This window comes from Chelmon rostratus, chromosome 3, assembly GCF_017976325.1.
Source record: "Chelmon rostratus isolate fCheRos1 chromosome 3, fCheRos1.pri, whole genome shotgun sequence".
NCBI classification, from domain to species: domain Eukaryota; kingdom Metazoa; phylum Chordata; class Actinopteri; order Chaetodontiformes; family Chaetodontidae; genus Chelmon; species Chelmon rostratus.
This window is the reverse complement of record NC_055660.1, coordinates 26,629,760-26,646,788: the sequence shown is the minus strand read 5'-3', so window position 1 is coordinate 26,646,788 and position 17,029 is coordinate 26,629,760. Positions and strand designations below refer to the sequence as shown.

The 17,029-nt window shown below is 40.9% G+C and overlaps 1 protein-coding gene across 1 annotated transcript in view; it reads left to right on the top strand.

Annotated features, from left to right (window-relative positions):
- The first annotated feature begins 14,113 nt into the window (after nt 1-14,113).
- Nucleotides 14,114-17,029, top strand: part of neurl1aa (neuralized E3 ubiquitin protein ligase 1Aa) — a 42,874-nt gene continuing 39,958 nt past the window's right edge. Inside the window, exon 1 of the mRNA XM_041933490.1 lies at nt 14,114-14,395. Within this exon, the coding sequence (XP_041789424.1) occupies nt 14,362-14,395 (34 nt within the window). The 5' untranslated portion in view covers nt 14,114-14,361. The remainder of the gene's footprint in view (nt 14,396-17,029) is intronic.

Sequence of the window (17,029 nt, the reverse complement as noted above, 5' to 3'; positions counted from 1 at the left end):
CACGATGAACACTGAAAAAGACCCAACATTTTTAACTACATTAAAGCTGGAAGACAATTCTGGAAAATTCCCACAAAAATGATGGGATGATGTGATTGTGGCCTGTTTACTACATTTCGGAGGCTAATGTTGGAGCTAATAAAGCAGACGCCAGTGGAATCTCCTCAGTAAACTGTCTTTCCACTCTGGCTTGCATTTCTTGGTCAGTTCCTTCTCAAAAGCAAAGTGAATTCAGTGAGTTTTCCGTGGGCGTGACACGCTTCTTCGATGCTCAGTGAACACATTTTTCTAAGTGGAAAAAGAGTTCTCGCAACCTTTTCCTGTAAATGTTAAATTCAATGATGCATGCGCCCTAAACTGTCTACGAGGGAAACAGTACGCATCATCGCCTTTCACAGAGCACTCAAGTCGGTGTCTGTTTGGCACCATGCACTGGCCTCCCTGAGAAGAACCGGACTGGAAAACTATCCAGGAGTGTTCTTCTGGACTTGCACTGCTTAATTCTCCAAGATGAGGGTCTGCAAAACTGCTAGCTGGTGTGGCTGTGTCTGCTGAGTGACAATCCTCATTAGGTGATTTTTTCCTGTTGGTAAACCACATTCTCATGATCATTTGCACAGAGAAATTTGATCGCTAATACTTAAACCAAGCTAGCCAGACGCTGGCTGAAGTGAAGAGTCATACTGGCTGAAAAAAAAAAACACATGCACACTGAAGAGGTTGACTCACATTGTTACACACATTAAAACCAGTCTGATCGCCAGCAAAGAGTGCGCTAAGACCATCATAAGATAAGATAAGACAGAACTGTATTTAACCCAAATAAAACTGTTCCATAGAAGTCACAGTATAAAGAGTGCAGGTATGTGCAGTGCAAATATTAAATATAATATCAATATGGTGCAAATCCAAAATATGCACAATGCAACAAACATAAAGAGGTTAACAGTTAACAGAAAGGATCATCTTGATATGTTGCGTATAGATACAGTGTGTGTGCTAATTGGCATATAGCTATGCAGGCAATGTACAGTGTCATATCAGAAGTCCAGGCAGGTAAGTGTATATGGTTCATTTTGAATGTTCATGATTATGTCCATGATATTGCATGTAATTACCAATGAGTGTGCATTTTTTTCTCATGTGTCAGAGAGCTATAATGATTTTAATCTATGAAGAGACATAAATCCAGAAGAAAAAAGCAAATGAATAAAGAGCAGAGCTGACATCAGCACCCCATGTCTCTGCTGTCCATCTCTCAAAACGAGCTCTATGAGTTGTAGATTTGTGGTGCATTGTGGGGGCAACAGTCTGCTGCTGAAGGTGCACCTGTGGTAAGGGTGAGTGTCTTTATCCATGATGCTCCTCCTCTCTGACACCACCACCAAAGGAGATTGCACTGGCTACAACAGACTGTATGAAAAGACAATTTTCACATAGTTCATACAACCAGATACATCTGCACAGTCTCTGTTTCCATGATCACCTCATCACATTCATATTCTGCCACAAAGCCTCCCTCACACCTGTTGGTGTCCCACAAACATCCTTTTAGTGGCTACAGCCTTATTCCCTTTACAGTGAGGGCCCACCTTAGTGATTCTGCCTCTGTTCAGATGACTCTAAATGCAGGATTACTCTCCAATAAAACTGGTATTCTAAAATACTTTCCACGTTGCAACTTTTTCTTCATCTTTTCTTAGCCCCTGGCTACAGTACGGGATAATATTTTTACAAATTGTTTTAAATGTTTCCATTTCCTCCATGACTCCGTTTCTAAGGTATGACTGTTAAAACAGTCTAGTGTAGTGATCTCTGCTGATGTGCAACCCAGAGACATATCAAGTTTAACAAGACCTTCAAAGAAATAACAATCCAAGAAAACCACACAGAGAGTCAAATGTTTACGTATTGGTGGGCAGATATTACTTCATCTTCAGTGTGTTATAAGGACATTTGTAACTAACATTAGCATTGTAACATTAGCAAGGGGTGGAGAAATAGAGAAGGATCCAAGCATTAAATGTCAATCAGCTGCACATTAGCCGTGCAGCTGCTAATATAGCTGACAGCTAATGTCAGTCAGCTAATGTGCAGTTAAAGATGTGCAGTTAAAGACTAGCTCAATGTATATGGTGATTTGTAAAAGACGTGACCACACTGTTACATTATATCCAGAATAGGAAACAGCTAAAATAAAAAATACTGGAGTATGTTTTTTTTTTCAATACTGTACATTATTTCTACATTTTAAAATCTAAAATATTGCTAGATTTGATGTATACATTTTGAAGAGCACATTATGATATGTGATATATATATATACAGTATATATATATAGATAGATAGATAGATAGATATACACACGTGTGTATATGCATGTATATACACATATATGCGTGTGTATATATAGAGACATATCAAGTTTAACAAGAAATATATATATATATATATATATATATATATATATATATATATATATATATATATATATATAAACTTGAATTATCTAAAACAGACTGGCGGAGAAATGTGACTGTTTCCAAATGTCACATCAGGGGACCCTTAAGGAAGTGATACTAAGATAAGATAAGATAACATAAAAATTTAATTGATCCAGCGCTGGGGAAATTTATTTGTTACAGACAGCAAATATAAAAAGGAGAAGTAGAAAAAGAGCAAATAGACAATGCCCGGGTACCGTTCTCCTTTTCCATTGCGTTGCAGACCCAGGGTTTCCAGACATGAGGCATGCATACCACTGACATCCACTCCTGATTAAAAAATTAACCAGAGAGCCATAGCTCAGATATATAATCTCTTCTATCTTTTAGAAAATGGTAGGGAAATGGAAAAAAGATAATCTGTCTAACTGTCCTTGAAACTGATTACATACCACAAGGCTGCGAGAACAGCATAAAAGCATTTCTCTGGCATCTCTGTCATGTCATTTGCTTTATCTTGAAATAATGTGATTAAATAAGATCTTTTCCTTCTCATCTCTAAAATTGTTATTTTAATCCAAAGACCTTGAAAAAGCGGCCTTGCCTCAACTACATACGTTTTGTCTCAACCAAAACAGTGTTTTTGATCACTGGGCTAAGTGGTTTTCATATTACATAATCTGCTCTTTTAGAAGTGTGAAATGGTAACGTTCTGATTCTCGTTGTTGATTCTTCCCGTGCCACTCACACTGACAATCTTCAACACTGGGGAGAATTTCAGGAAGAGGCCCCACAGTTAAAGATCTTGGGAAGCTCTCGTCCTCTTTGCGCTGCTCCAAATCTTGTATAATGTTTATTATATTCCCCTTCAGGGTGTATCATTCAGAAACACAATGTCTTCTTTCATTGCCACACTGATGATGTAACGCAAAGACATTATGTCCCTAAGCCTAAGTGATATTACGTGTAAGATGGAAGTACATTTGTAAGATGAACAAAAACAAAATTGTTTGGGTTGCTACATTCTTGAACTCCTTGCCAAAAATCTGTGTGTTTTCTCAGCTCCACCCTTTGTGCAGGGTTGTTCTCTTACGTTGGATGCTTGTCCTTGGCTCACCTGCAGTTGTTTTTAAGGTTCATTTCAAGGTTTTATCATTGTTTGCAAAACTTAAAATGGGTTAGCAACTTAAATTGTTTCTCCTCTGACCACATGGTCTTGTGAGCCCCATGTAGCCTCTATAAAGCTAAAAAACAACTGCATTTTTTCTATTGCTGCCTTAAAGTCAAATTAAACAAACAAAACGCATTGCACAACACATGTAAGCATTTTCTGATCCAATGCACCTATCAGAGGGACAACATAGTTTGCCAGGGCTGGAAAAATAAATGTGTTTTATGATCTGACAGTGCATGTCCACAAAAACAGCACGTTAGCAGATCAGCAGCAGCAGCTTCAGTCCTCCATCTGTGTCTACACAGGATGTGTTCAGGCGCAGCACCGACTGTAGGTCACCCAAGCTTTGCCGGCACTCAGAGCCAAATGCAAAATACATTGTATTAGTTCCACGCATAAAATGGAAGAAAATAGACGGCAGAAAGATAGAATTGTGAAAATATGCTTTGACTGAAAAGCCGTCAGCAGTCTCCCTTGTAAAAGTCGTTTTGGTGCCTCATCCACCCAAACCTCCTCCAGCTGTGGACAACAGCAGCTTTGTCACTTGAACATAAACAAATGTTTTGCAAAAGGCCTGGTTCTGTCATTTCTCTTAAGTCGTAGATATCTAAAACTAACTTCCAGCAGCCACTGCTGACACTGAATTCACTCAAATAATGAAAGAGATTTCTTACTCAGTTAACGTTTCATCTGATCACGCAGATTTTGATTGTTGTGTCTTGAACTGTCGTCTGATTTCGGCCTCCATCCCGATACACTAGAAGTGATGGAGATTTCAACTTGTTCCACAGACCTCACTGGAAAACGTTTCTTGGGAAACTCTAGAGATAGCACTTTAGTTAAAAGTGGGTTACAGTGAGGTCTGGGAATTGTTTCTAGACAGAGACATTGCTCTGAAATTTTTAAATGTGATTTTTCAAACTTTCAGCACCAAAAATTAAACTCCATTGAGCTACTTAAAAAAAAAAAAAAATCAGTGTGTGCGCGTGCCTACAACCACACAATCTCCCTCTTTCCTTTTGACATATCCACCATTCAAAAGCAGTCATGTCTCATATACTGTAGGATGACCGTATAATATGTGGTGTCTTTGTTATTTTTAACAGGACATCTAACAGGTGATCGTAACAAATGGTGTAACTGTTGTCCTTTTCCATGGATGTTCCCCAAACCCACATAAATAATGTAGAGCACATATTCAACAAGGCCCTAGAAAATGACAGAAAATGGCTTCATCAAGTATGTGTTAATGTATCTAGCACCCTGCTCCTCATGACTTCCTGATTCTTGTACCCCGAAGCTACCGGATCTCAGCTGAATCCTGTGACTCCTCTTTCCTCTCAGTCTTCCGTCCTTCTCTCAGGCTCAGAGCAAAGCATGAGACATCTCCGTGTGTTTTTTTTCTGTCATGCTGGAGAGAAACTGATACTCTGAGCTGTGGGAACAAGCAGAAAAGATGCCCTGAAAACAGTACTTCAATCTGCTTTTCTCTGTTCTGGTCCCAGATGAGAAACGGAACAGTTTAGCCCCTGGTAATATCTTTGGTGGCCTCTCTTGTGTCTAATTAAAAAGGCTAGCGTTTTAGTGAGTACATATAAAGCAGTGATTGAGGTGATTTTCAGTTTAAGCTGTGCCAGCTCTATGGGACAGCTCTATGGGAACACTTTCAAGAACTCCATTTTTATTTGATCATGTTTCTCCTCAGCCCAGCTCCTCAAGGATCTAAACGCAGTTTAAAAACCCAGAGACACAGGTTGTAAATGTGATAAATGAGAGGAAAGTTGAAGTGAGGGCCACGTAAATGGATAAAAGAAAGCTCTGGTATTCTGTCTCTGCATCTGGATACATCCATTTGCCAAACGTGACTTGAGCCAGTGGGTGTCAAGAAGTATACAGTACGCTGATTCACAGAGGGCACAGTTTGGAAACCACTAAACCAGCAGGGCCGCTGATTGATGATCCATGCAAACTTATTCGTATGTTTTCCCACGCAGCAGCTGTCCCATATTAATCTAATGAACAATAAACTCCCCATCATGATTGCAATCGCAATTTAAAAGTCACAGTGATGTGTTCTGAGAGGAATTACAACCACATGTACTCCTTCCCGTAAGAGAGGGACAGGAAACAATGAGTTCCCCCATAAAAACACAGCCATGACATAGCTCTAAAGATGACAATACTGGTCAGTTGTTCAGGTCCTCAGACACTTTGGTGTACCACTTTGGTACAAACTGAAATAGCTAAATATCCCACCTATTGCCATCAAACTTTCTAGTCATTCATGGTCCCCAGAGGATGAATTTTCCACAATAGCACTACCACGAGGCTGACATTTTTGGGTCTTGCTTTTCCCAGTGGTAACAAAACCCATCTATCAGCACCTCTAAAACATATAAAATACATTGAATCCATAAAAGGCATGATAAGATAAGATAAGATAAAACTTTATTAATCCCCAGCCGGCAAAATTCGGCTGTTACAGGCAGCAGGCAATAGCAGTTGGAAAAAAATAGCAACAGAATAGAGATTTACGAAATACAAAATAAAAGCTGACTATATATATGTACATTTATAAAAAGGACTATATAAAAGAAAAAATATACCAAAAATATATGTATTGCCACAAAGAACTATCACAAATATAGCCATAAAAACATTCTGCCAAAAATTCTATAGAATTACACAATTTTTACACAAATTACACGGGTAGAAATTGCACGTGGTTTTAGCTTTTCACTATACACAGTGATAAATACATAAACAAACAAGATATACTGTGTTGCTTTGTGTTGCTGTAAGGCTAATTTCAATTTCTGAAGGCGGCTCACCCGGGGGAACCAGCAGTTGTATCAGGGTGGCCTTGGCCTTCCTGGCCATACTGAATTATGGAACACATGTATCACAATAATCTCTGCGTTGACTGAAAGTGCTTCTCTTGGGAGAGTTGTCTGTTGTTAGATGGTAGTGATGATGATGATGATAATGATGATGCTGGTATTCCAGGTTTGGGTCAGTCGTTCTTGAGCAGAATTGAGTCTTTGCAAGAGTCAGTTTTGATAAGAGCTGCTCTCAGTAGCAGGTCGTTGCTTTGCAGCTCAGTGAAACATCAGCTGCTCCCACATTAAACAGCAGCGAGTATGTTCAGTTGCTTTTGTTGCCTTTTCATGTCCTGAAACCTCTCACCAAATGCCTGAAGGTGTTTTCCACTCAACAGCATATTCAGAGGTCACAGCAGCCTGTGCTCTTTGAGAGTAGGAAAATGTGTTTCCTCTTTCCAGCTGCACTTGCCAAAGCTTTAATTTGGCTTCAGATAATTTCACATTTGAAAGCAGAGAGCTGAGAAGCTGCTGGAGCTTGACGCTCAACTCTGAGAGGTTCTTCTTGGTAATGTCCACCATGAAGGTCAAATCACACAGACGCTTGGTATCATTGAGTTTCATCTCTATGAATTATTCCAGACAAACTGACACTGTGGAACACTTTTACTTTGTCCAGTGCTAGACAACATGTAGACCTTATTAAATCACCAGCCTCATTGATAAATCGAATCCTTTCATATCCACAGTGAAGCCCATCACTCCTCACCAGCACATTTTGCCGCAGTATATCAGACATGGAAATGGTATTTTCAGTTCCCGAGCGGCAGAGACAATAAGGCATTTCTTTGCAACTATCCAGCCCAGGGCCGAACGGGTCTGAGAGATATTAAAGCAGAGTGACAGATCTAATTATCACCTCCCCACTTCTTCTGCTCCAACTCTGATGAAAAGTACTACATTACATCAGACATCCTATGCCCTCAAACTAACTTTCACCTTTGCTAATAACTAGGAGTGTAGTTATCTGGAATACCTGCTGAGGGCATGTCTCAGAATAGACAGAAAGGGATTTGCAATAAGGCTGGATTTATGAAAGGAGGAGACCATCATTATTCCAGAGCTTGCTGCAGTAACTGTGCAAATGCCCCCTACTTGTTATCTTTCACCTTTCCCCCCCTCTCTTTTTCCATGTTTCTCATTTTCTCCTCTCCAGATTACATAATGATCCAAAGTCACTTTTGCAAAAATTTAGAGGGTGTCACAGTTCCTGTAGTTTCTCCACCTCATCACCCGCCTCCTCTCTATCTGTCCTGTTTCTGGATTGTATGGGGTTTCACTGTTCCCACTGCAAGTGGCCTCGTGATGGGGCTCCAGAGGCTATTATGAAAAGGAGGTTTTATTTGCACGCGCGTGCCGAGCAGTACTCTCAGACAATACCAACTGCGGGAGACCCACTCTGCTGACCTCCCCGCCACTCGGCATCTGCTGCCAGATTCTCTTTCACTTCCATAGAAATCCCTCAGAAAGAGGCAGCAGGCCCCATTCTGCTGGCAGGATGTTATATCGCCCCTGTGGATTGGTATACTTTTGCACAGCTCACACCTTGCTGTGCCTTTGTTCCACTAAACTGTTATCTGTTGTGCTGTCTCCTTTTGTTGCACTGTATACCTACTGTTCATAATAACTGCGTTTCATTGGACTAATGGACCCTGTGTGTGCTAGTGTGTGTCCCTGTGCGCTCACATATGCATCCCTGTGAGCCATACGTAATTCCTTTCGAGCAGCGGTTGTCGTGGAAACCTTGGTTAGGTCTGGTCTCCAGCTGCTGTCAAAGACTGAAGCATGCTGGGACATGTGGTGACGAGGTTTGGTTAATCATCAGCCACGATGTCAGATCTGCAGCCACATGACGTGTGATGGCTGCACTCAATTTCAAATCCATGAAACATGCAATATTCATGCAGACAGACAAATTCATCAGAGGTGTCACAGCTAAAAAGGATTTTTACCTTTTTGTCCTACTTGATTGGCATTATGAAGCAGATGCCTGTATCAGAATCCATTATATTGGTTCAAGTATGTTTACATATAAAAGGAATTGGGCTCCAGTTTCCAGCAGCTATTTTTAACTATTGCATTACAAAGGATTAGAAAGGTTGATGGAAACAGAAAAAATTTCAATTTTCAATTTTCTGTTTCTGCTCATGCCGTGACATGAAAGAATTTTTACAACTTGCCCAAATGAACAAAATTCCTGGGGACCTCTCCATTTTTCTCTCATAGATGGCCAAGACGGATGGTTTTGTTGCAATAAATGCAGTAAATGGCAATAAATGTCATGTTACTAAGACATCCTTCAAACTAAATGACAAAATAGTTTGTTTGTCGTTGCCTTCAGAGTAGATGAATATGACCATTTTCTTGCCTGGGTCTGATCTACACGACAATATATTTTATCAGTGCCTCCAAGAACCGCTACCATCACGAAGAGCGTTCATAAATGTGATTTCTGATGTGTCATCTCTATGGTTCAGGTTAAGTTATAGGTTTAGGCTACTAACAATACCTGACAGTGTTGGGGAAAGATTGCAGTCATGGATTAAAGAAGTTGACAGCCAGGGTCAGTGTTGACTCTTGGTAGGGAATGGAATGGGAAGAGTGGCTTCCAAGGTTGGGCACTTTAGCTCCCAGCTCTTCATCCTGAACTCTCAAAGTCTTGCAGCACCACAACAACATAACAGTAGTTCTGCTTCTGCTACTCAGTCATTGTTCGCATGGGCATAAGATGTCACTTATCAGGAAAATACAAACACACTGAAGGTTGGCTGAAGTGTTTCGGCAAATGACCAATGCTGTCATTTATCCCCGGACAAGTCTCCAGAAAACTCTTCATGTATTCAAAGCATATTTGCTGTCAGAAATACACATTAACATACTGCAACCATCCACATATCCGCAGCCTTTATTCTTGTGCAAACATCTGATCACTCTGAAAGGATTGTCAGAAATCATAATGATCCAAGGTTCAGCAAAGGCACATCAAACCTAAACATAACAGAGCTGAATAACATCTGTTGATGATGTTTGTGGTATTAGTCAGAGATGTGCCCTGAAGCTAAGAAAATATGGATGGAATAAATGGCTGCCATTAAACATATAACCTGTCAGAAAGGCAGTGTATCAGCTGAAGCTGTATGCAGAGCCCCGTCAGTTGAACTGCAGTAAACCATGAACCAGACTGCATTATCTGAGTAAGTTATGTAATGCAATTTTATGTACAGACTTTCAGAGGTGCAACTCAGTCATGTTGCAGAGAGGACTGCGGGCCAAAGGAGGCTTTCTTTTTATAAAGGTTAAGGCAAACAGTGCAATGGCTGCATTCTTAAGACAGGAATTAAAAAGGTACTGTACAAAGGAAGGATGTTCTAGCAATGCACTCATGTACACCACCAACGCCAAGCCAGGCAAGGAAGTGCACTTTACTTCAGGCCTTTCCTCTAGTGTGGGTCTGGAGGGTTACATGACATGGGTACGGTCTGATGTTTCTTCCTGAAACGTGCCTTGCCGGTGCCCAGTCACTGCTCTTCTTACAGCTGCGTCCCTTGCATGACAAAAAGCTGTTATACCTTCGTGCAATGATGTCATTTATGGGGAGACTTTTAAGACTCAACTGACTTGTTAGATTATAAATTGTAAATTGGTCAGGACAAAAGCGTAATGTCTTGCCTTGTTCGCAAGTCTTTCTTGCTGTAATTTATCAAATTCAGATGGAATTGCTTTTTTGTTTTTACAGGATAGTTTTCCCCGGATCTTACTTATAAATACTGATGAATGCAATTAGGAAGCTATTTTCAATTCCAGTTGTTTGTGTTGTCTTGAATGCGCACTGGCCTAAGCCAACTGGGCTCTTCATAATCCTGATGCCAGATTTTTACAATTGTCTGCAGAGGTGATACATGGAACCAAATGTGGTTAGCCTCTCATTGTGCTATGAGCACTTTCCACCAACTGTCTTCACCTCAAATGTGCATGCCATGTGTGTGACTACAGTGTCTCATTTAGCAAACCAAACCTTGAGGTTGTGGTCCTGATTTCATCTTGATTAACATCCCAGCCAGGCTAAAGTATTTGTTATGGTTACATGGTTGTAATCATTACAAGTGATGGGGAAATGGGGACATGTAAATATTTAGTGCGTAACATAACATGAATGTACAATATTATGTAGCCTGCTGTTTAACAATCAGGGTTGTATATGTTTCCCAATAGAATTATTGTATTTCTCATATAGATTTCATATGCAATGATATGCATGATGCGTAACCTAGAAAACAATGATGATTTTATGTAACTGAACATGTTAAAAAATGCCATTGAAACTGTGTCAAATTGATAATAATGCAGTGCTAAAACTGAACTAAGTACAGTAACTCAAGCACTGTGTTTAAAGTCCTTGTCATTTCCATTTCAGGGGGAATTGTTGTACTTTTTACTCCACTACAATGATCTAAAGCTGTTGTGACTAGTTTTATGACACAAATGATTTGTTTAGAAATTTGATGAAAACAGGATGAACTCATAGATTAAATTACTCAATAGTTGGCCTACATAAAGAAGCTACAATTAGAATGAGCGCCACCTCCAGCAGCTACAAATGTTAAATGCTCTGTACATATTATTGTATCTGTAATAATCTTCTCTGAATTGTGTCTTACTGCATAAGTAGTACCTTAATTTTTGACAGGCTACTGCTAATATATACTTGTACCTGCATGCATGACTTCTGCTTGTATAGAATAGAATACTTTAGTTGTAGGTGTCATAGAGCTAATTTTACTTAAAGCAAAAGTTACACTTTCCAGTGTAGTATAACCATCTTCTCCTTCTCACCCCAGTGGGGTGGTATCTGTGTCATCCTCAAGTTCGGGTCCTCTACCAGAGGCCTGGGAGTTTGAGGGTTCTGCGCAGTGTCTTGGCTGTTCCTAGGACTGCGCTCTTCTGGAGTGAAGCTTCAGATGTTGTTCCTGGGATCTGCTGGAGCCACTCTCCCAGTTTGAGGGTTAATGCCCCGAGTACCCCCACTACCACAGGGACCGCGCTAGCCTTGACCTTCCACATCCGTTCCAGCTGCTCTTCCAACCCTTGGTATTTCTCAATTTTCTCGTGTTTTTCTTCCTGATGTTGGCGTCAGCTGGGATCGCCACATCTATTACCACCACCCTCTTCTGCTCTTTGTCCATCACCACTATGTCCGGTGGTTAGCCAGGAGCTGTTTGTCAGTCTGGAAGCTGAAGTTCCACAGAATCTTGGCCCTGTTGTTCTCAGCCACTTTCTGTGGTATGGCCCATTGGGAATTGGGTACTTCTACTCCACACTGGTTGCAGATGTTTCTGTATACTATCCAAGCCACTTGGTTGTGCCTCTCTATGTATACTGATCCAGCTAGCATCTTACATCCTGCTACTATGTGCTCTTTGCACAGTCTGCATCTTGGGTCTGATCTCCTCTGGTAGAAGTTTTATATATATATATATATATATATATATATATATATATATATACACACACACACACACACACACACACACACATATATATATATATATATATAAAAAACTTGTAAACGTGTGAAGAAAGCCATGTTTATGTTGTTGGACTGAACTGGCGGTCTGGACGGTACAGTGAGTCACTATCACCTCTTGACGTATAAAGTTGTATGGTATTATCAGACAGGATGGACCAAGGCTAGCTTGTTAGCATGCACACTTCACTTGATATTTCTGCAACACAATACATAGACCAGAAATGCCAGGCCTCCAATTTTCCTGGGATTCTCCTATATTTTAGCCTTCTCTCTCCCACCGTCCTGCCTTTTAAATATTTTCCCTAACCTTTCTTTAAAAAAAACAACAACAACAAAAAAAAAAAAAAAAACGGTTGCTGTAACGTTAATGGGAGGTTTAAAGTCTGGCCTCGGTCCTCATCCAGACTCTAGTCCATATTGTAAACTGGTGGCCCGCAGGTCACATCCAACCCGCCACATTCCCATCCGCCCTGCAGAACTTTAATGAATTCAGAAAACGTACGCATCTAATGTAACTCACCAGTAGAAAAGGTCCGGTCTGAGCCAAAAAGTTGTAAAAGTCTTTCATCATTTTCCCACTTTAGGGACACTCACAGAGAACAACAAAGCTTGTCTATTGCATGCAAGAGGTGTCACTCGGGTTTATTTTCACTGGCCAACTGTTGTATTGAGTCTCAAACTGAGCAGTTTTGTTTGCTTCCTGGGATCCCAAAGACGAGGTTTCTGTTGAGACAAGGACTTATTCATCGTTAGCTGAACTGTGGGTTTTGTACTGAAAAAAGTACGTCATTAATAGTTCACCAGTTCTACAGAAATTCTCACTGGGAATCACTAAGCTTGTCTATAAGATGCAAGAGGTGTCACTTGGGTTTAATTTCATTTCCTTGAGATAAGGACTCATTCATTGCTGTTTGAACTGTGGGTTTTGTACTGAGCACTGGGGTCTTTTCTAGTTCAGTATCTAGTCATCACTATGGATTTTCCATGGAGTCTGCTCACACTGACATAGACTCAGATGAACTCAAATTTTTGGTAGAGTGTTAATGTGGACATATCCTTAAGTAATACATCAATAAACCAAGTGCTGAATTTATGTGTCCTTTTGTGTTTTTGTTTCTATAAAGCAGGGATGTTCACAGCATTTCACTTTCATCCAAGTATCTGATTCTGACCACCTGACTGTTGTCACTTCATGTCGGAACTAGTTCACTCAATCCTTGTTGCTCTTATGTTTTAAAGCAGGTGGTTGCTTGGTGGTGATTTTAGGATTCACTGTGTGTAGCCTTGTCTAAATGGAAGGGGGATGTGGGCAGTGTGAACGGTGGTGGGACGACCCAGGGTGCTGGAAAATTGTCCTCATTTTCAAATCCCAGTGTTGACGGGTATGACCAGATGTCTATACCAAAACTGTTATTTCTTCACATTCTGTTGATAATTTTAGTTTTAAACGATTATACTAATATATTATATATGGTTATATACTATTATAAGAATTAATAATAATTCACCTACTTTAATTATGTACTCCCGTCTTTCACACAGCACTATTTTATTCATAATCCATTAATTCACACATGTAATTTTACGCCACCTCACCCCGTCCTCCACACTGCTGTTATCTCTGAACCTGCAGCTTCAGGCCCGAGTAAACACAGCGGTGTCTGAAACTGAGGCTGTGAGCTCACCGCGGACACGCGATGACAGCTCAAGTCAGAGGCCTGACTCCTCAGGGGTCACCCGGTCTGCCTGCCAGGGGCCTGAGGCACATCAGGAAGTACGGAAGGTGCGCGAGCGAGTGTTGAGCGCGAAGAATGTGACCACTTGCTACCCCAGATTCTGGATCCATACTTAGCTTCAGGCTTGTTGATTTTTTTAACAACAAAGTCTGCGCGGAACTACACGCGCTATAACTATGTATTCTTGACAAAAAGGATAAAACTCATCTTCGCGGTTCAAATGCTGATATTGTGTTTCTTCTTCGCGGTCAGCTCCCGGCCTCGCGCTCCGTAAATACTCCCTGTCTCGGCGGCAGTGACAGCGTTAAAATCGCTCAGCCAGTCTCCACCTTTTATGTAAATAGCAGTGTGAGTGAGTGGGACCCGAGGCGGAGAGAGCGCTCAGTGAATGGAGGGGGGGGGGAGTTGCCTTCACGGATCCCTGCGCTCACAAGAAGGAGGTGTGGGTCTCTGTGTCTAGTGTTTGCATCTATTCGGAGGAAAGAAGCGATACGCCGCCGTTGGATGCGAACGTGCAGTCATGTCACGAGCACTGGACTGTGCGACGACACCATCTGAATAATCCATACAGGCGATAAGAGGACTGGACAGAAATAAAGAAATGGGTGGCCAGATAACGCGAAATGCCTTTTACGGTAAGAAATAAATATTTACGCTGTGTGCGCTTGCGCCTGCACGTCCAGTTTGGGCCATTTGGTTCTAAATAATGATGAAGTGTTTAATTCATAGTGTTAGCTGTGTTCGCAGTAGGCTAGCAGCTGTGTTATCAGGTACCATATTGCCACTATAGCCTATTCTTTGGTCACTGTTACGTCACTCCGGTAATTAGAATAGGGGTCTCGAGACGCGCAGCTGTGTTCACTTGTCTTTTGATCAATGCGATGCAACAAACAGGATGCCACCGCCTCCTCGCGCTCTCACCCGCACATATAGCCCATATTAAAGTGTTGTAAACAGTTTAGACAGTGGGTTCAGGAGCGCGAGCGTGTCGGTTCCAGTGAAGGATGGAAAGTTGTGGGGTTTCCCTCTGCTCTGCTCTGCGCTGTGCTGTGGTTTCCCCTCATTAATGAAACGACAGCGCGTGCAGCTGTGCTCTAGGAAATCGATATATTGATTTCCTATTGCAGTATCCTCTGTGCGAACAGTGAGGTCAAAGCATCTGTCTTACTTGATGATTTATGGCTGTAAGCAAACTGCATTGCTGGGCATGTGGTAGTTTCATGTGGGCTTGAAGTGGGGTAGAGCTTTCACAGTAGTCACAGACGGACCTCAGGGTGTTTGTGTGGGATACAGGGGTCTTCAAGGTTTTAGGTTTTTTTTCTGTTGAAGAGCTTTCAGGGCTCAGGCACGTCCAGCAGAAGTCATCAGTGTGGCTGCTGTGTTCATTGGAGAATGCAAGACCCTCCTCAGGCCTTGTGTGTCTTGTTTGATGCTCCCTGTGGTGACAAACAGAAATACCCATCATGATATTTTTGTACGATGGAAATAGTCCATCCCCTGCTCTCTTTCTTCCTCTCTATCATTATAAGAATATAATAGCTGTGCAGGAGATACAGTGTTAATAGTATGATTCTGAACTCTATCATCCCATATTAACATGTTATTGGGATATATCTTCAGTGAACCTGTGGGAGTTAAGTCCCTGTTCCTAGAGCCTCTTCTGATTTTGACCACCTGATCGTTCTAATTAAAGCCCCAAGATTAATCCTATTAGTTAAAGAGGGACAGACTAAGACAGCAGGGAGAGAAGGCTATAGCTCCTTTGGGATCAAGGTCAAATACCTCGCAAAATTACTTTTAGTAAGGTGTGTGCATTCAGATATTACCTGATTAATTACCTGTTAGCTCATTGTGTAAATATTAATATTAAACAGGTGAGTTTTACAGTTTAGCTTATATCAAACTTCTTCAGAAATGCCAGAAACATTGTAAGTGGTCCATGCTTCCCCACTTTAGTTAATGCATTCAAATACCAATAAAGACTAAACTAAGACTCAAGTTGTTTCTTTGCCTCACAATTCTGATGGAATGAGTTGTATCAAAATCACCTTGTAAACGAACCAGACCACCTCTGCAGTCCCAGTTAGCCATTGCAACTGACTGCCAATCCCTCATGTGGACAAGTTTGGATTGCAACTGTGCTTATTTGGTCCCCTCTGAGTTCTTGTGTTTTATCTCCAGATTAATGTTATTAATTACACCGGCCCTTTCCTGCTATGACAAGCCAAAATGTTAGCTTTAAAAAAGTCTCTTACCTCTCCTTATTGGCAGCTTACTTTCTCCTTGTTCTTATTTCCTGGACCTTCATCTCTTTAGAGTTCGGTCCCCAGAGACATGTGATAGTGGTTTTGTCACAAGTGTACAACAGTCCTATTTATTCTATATATGTAGTGCATATCAGTGCATATACATAGCTTGAACTTCATCCATAACTCAATAGAATATTTGGCTCATTATAAGTCCTTTACACAAAATGCACAAAGAGCTGGTTGTTATTGCAACATATTTAGCAATGCTAACAAGCTTTCTGTACTTTATCCTGCTTATTACACCACTAGCTATCAAAAAGAAATCAGTAACTCAGAGAGTAGCCTTAAAGAGTTTTTATCAGAACAGGTTATACAAAGTTCATTCATGGTAACATAAGTAGTAACTTGCCTGTTACACGTGTAACCAACCGTTCTCAAAAATCATACATTTCAGTTTTCAGTGAGATACTGAATGAACTGAGTATCAAACAAACTAAACTGATGTGATTTCTCATGATGTGAAATATCCCTCACAGCCAGTTATTCATAAACAACTGGCTGCTGACCGTCTTTGTGGACATCTAGAATCAAATAAGGAGCTGTTTGATGTGCGTGCTAAAGCTGTCTGACAATCACTGCTGACTCACATGTAGAAAAGTTGTGTTTACAATGGGAAGAAGAGAGGGTTGAACTGAACTTAATATTAAAGAACAAGTGTTGCTATGGTGACCCGCAGCCACTGAAAAAAAGCATGTGATTGCTTCTTTCTAGAACTGAGAAGAAACACCAAAGTTTACGAAACCAGAGCATCATATCCGAACCCTTCCAGTGATGTTTTCCTCCATACTTGTACTTTCAGGAAATGCAGCTGGCAAAGAAGTAATAATGATCCAGAAACAAGGAGGTATGAGAAAAATGTGATTTACAGAGGAACAGTTTATGCTTTCTAAAGTTGCACCTCTGCAGGCTGTTGTTCTCAGGTGTGAAGCACCAGAGCCCATCCAAACAGTGTTTGCTGAG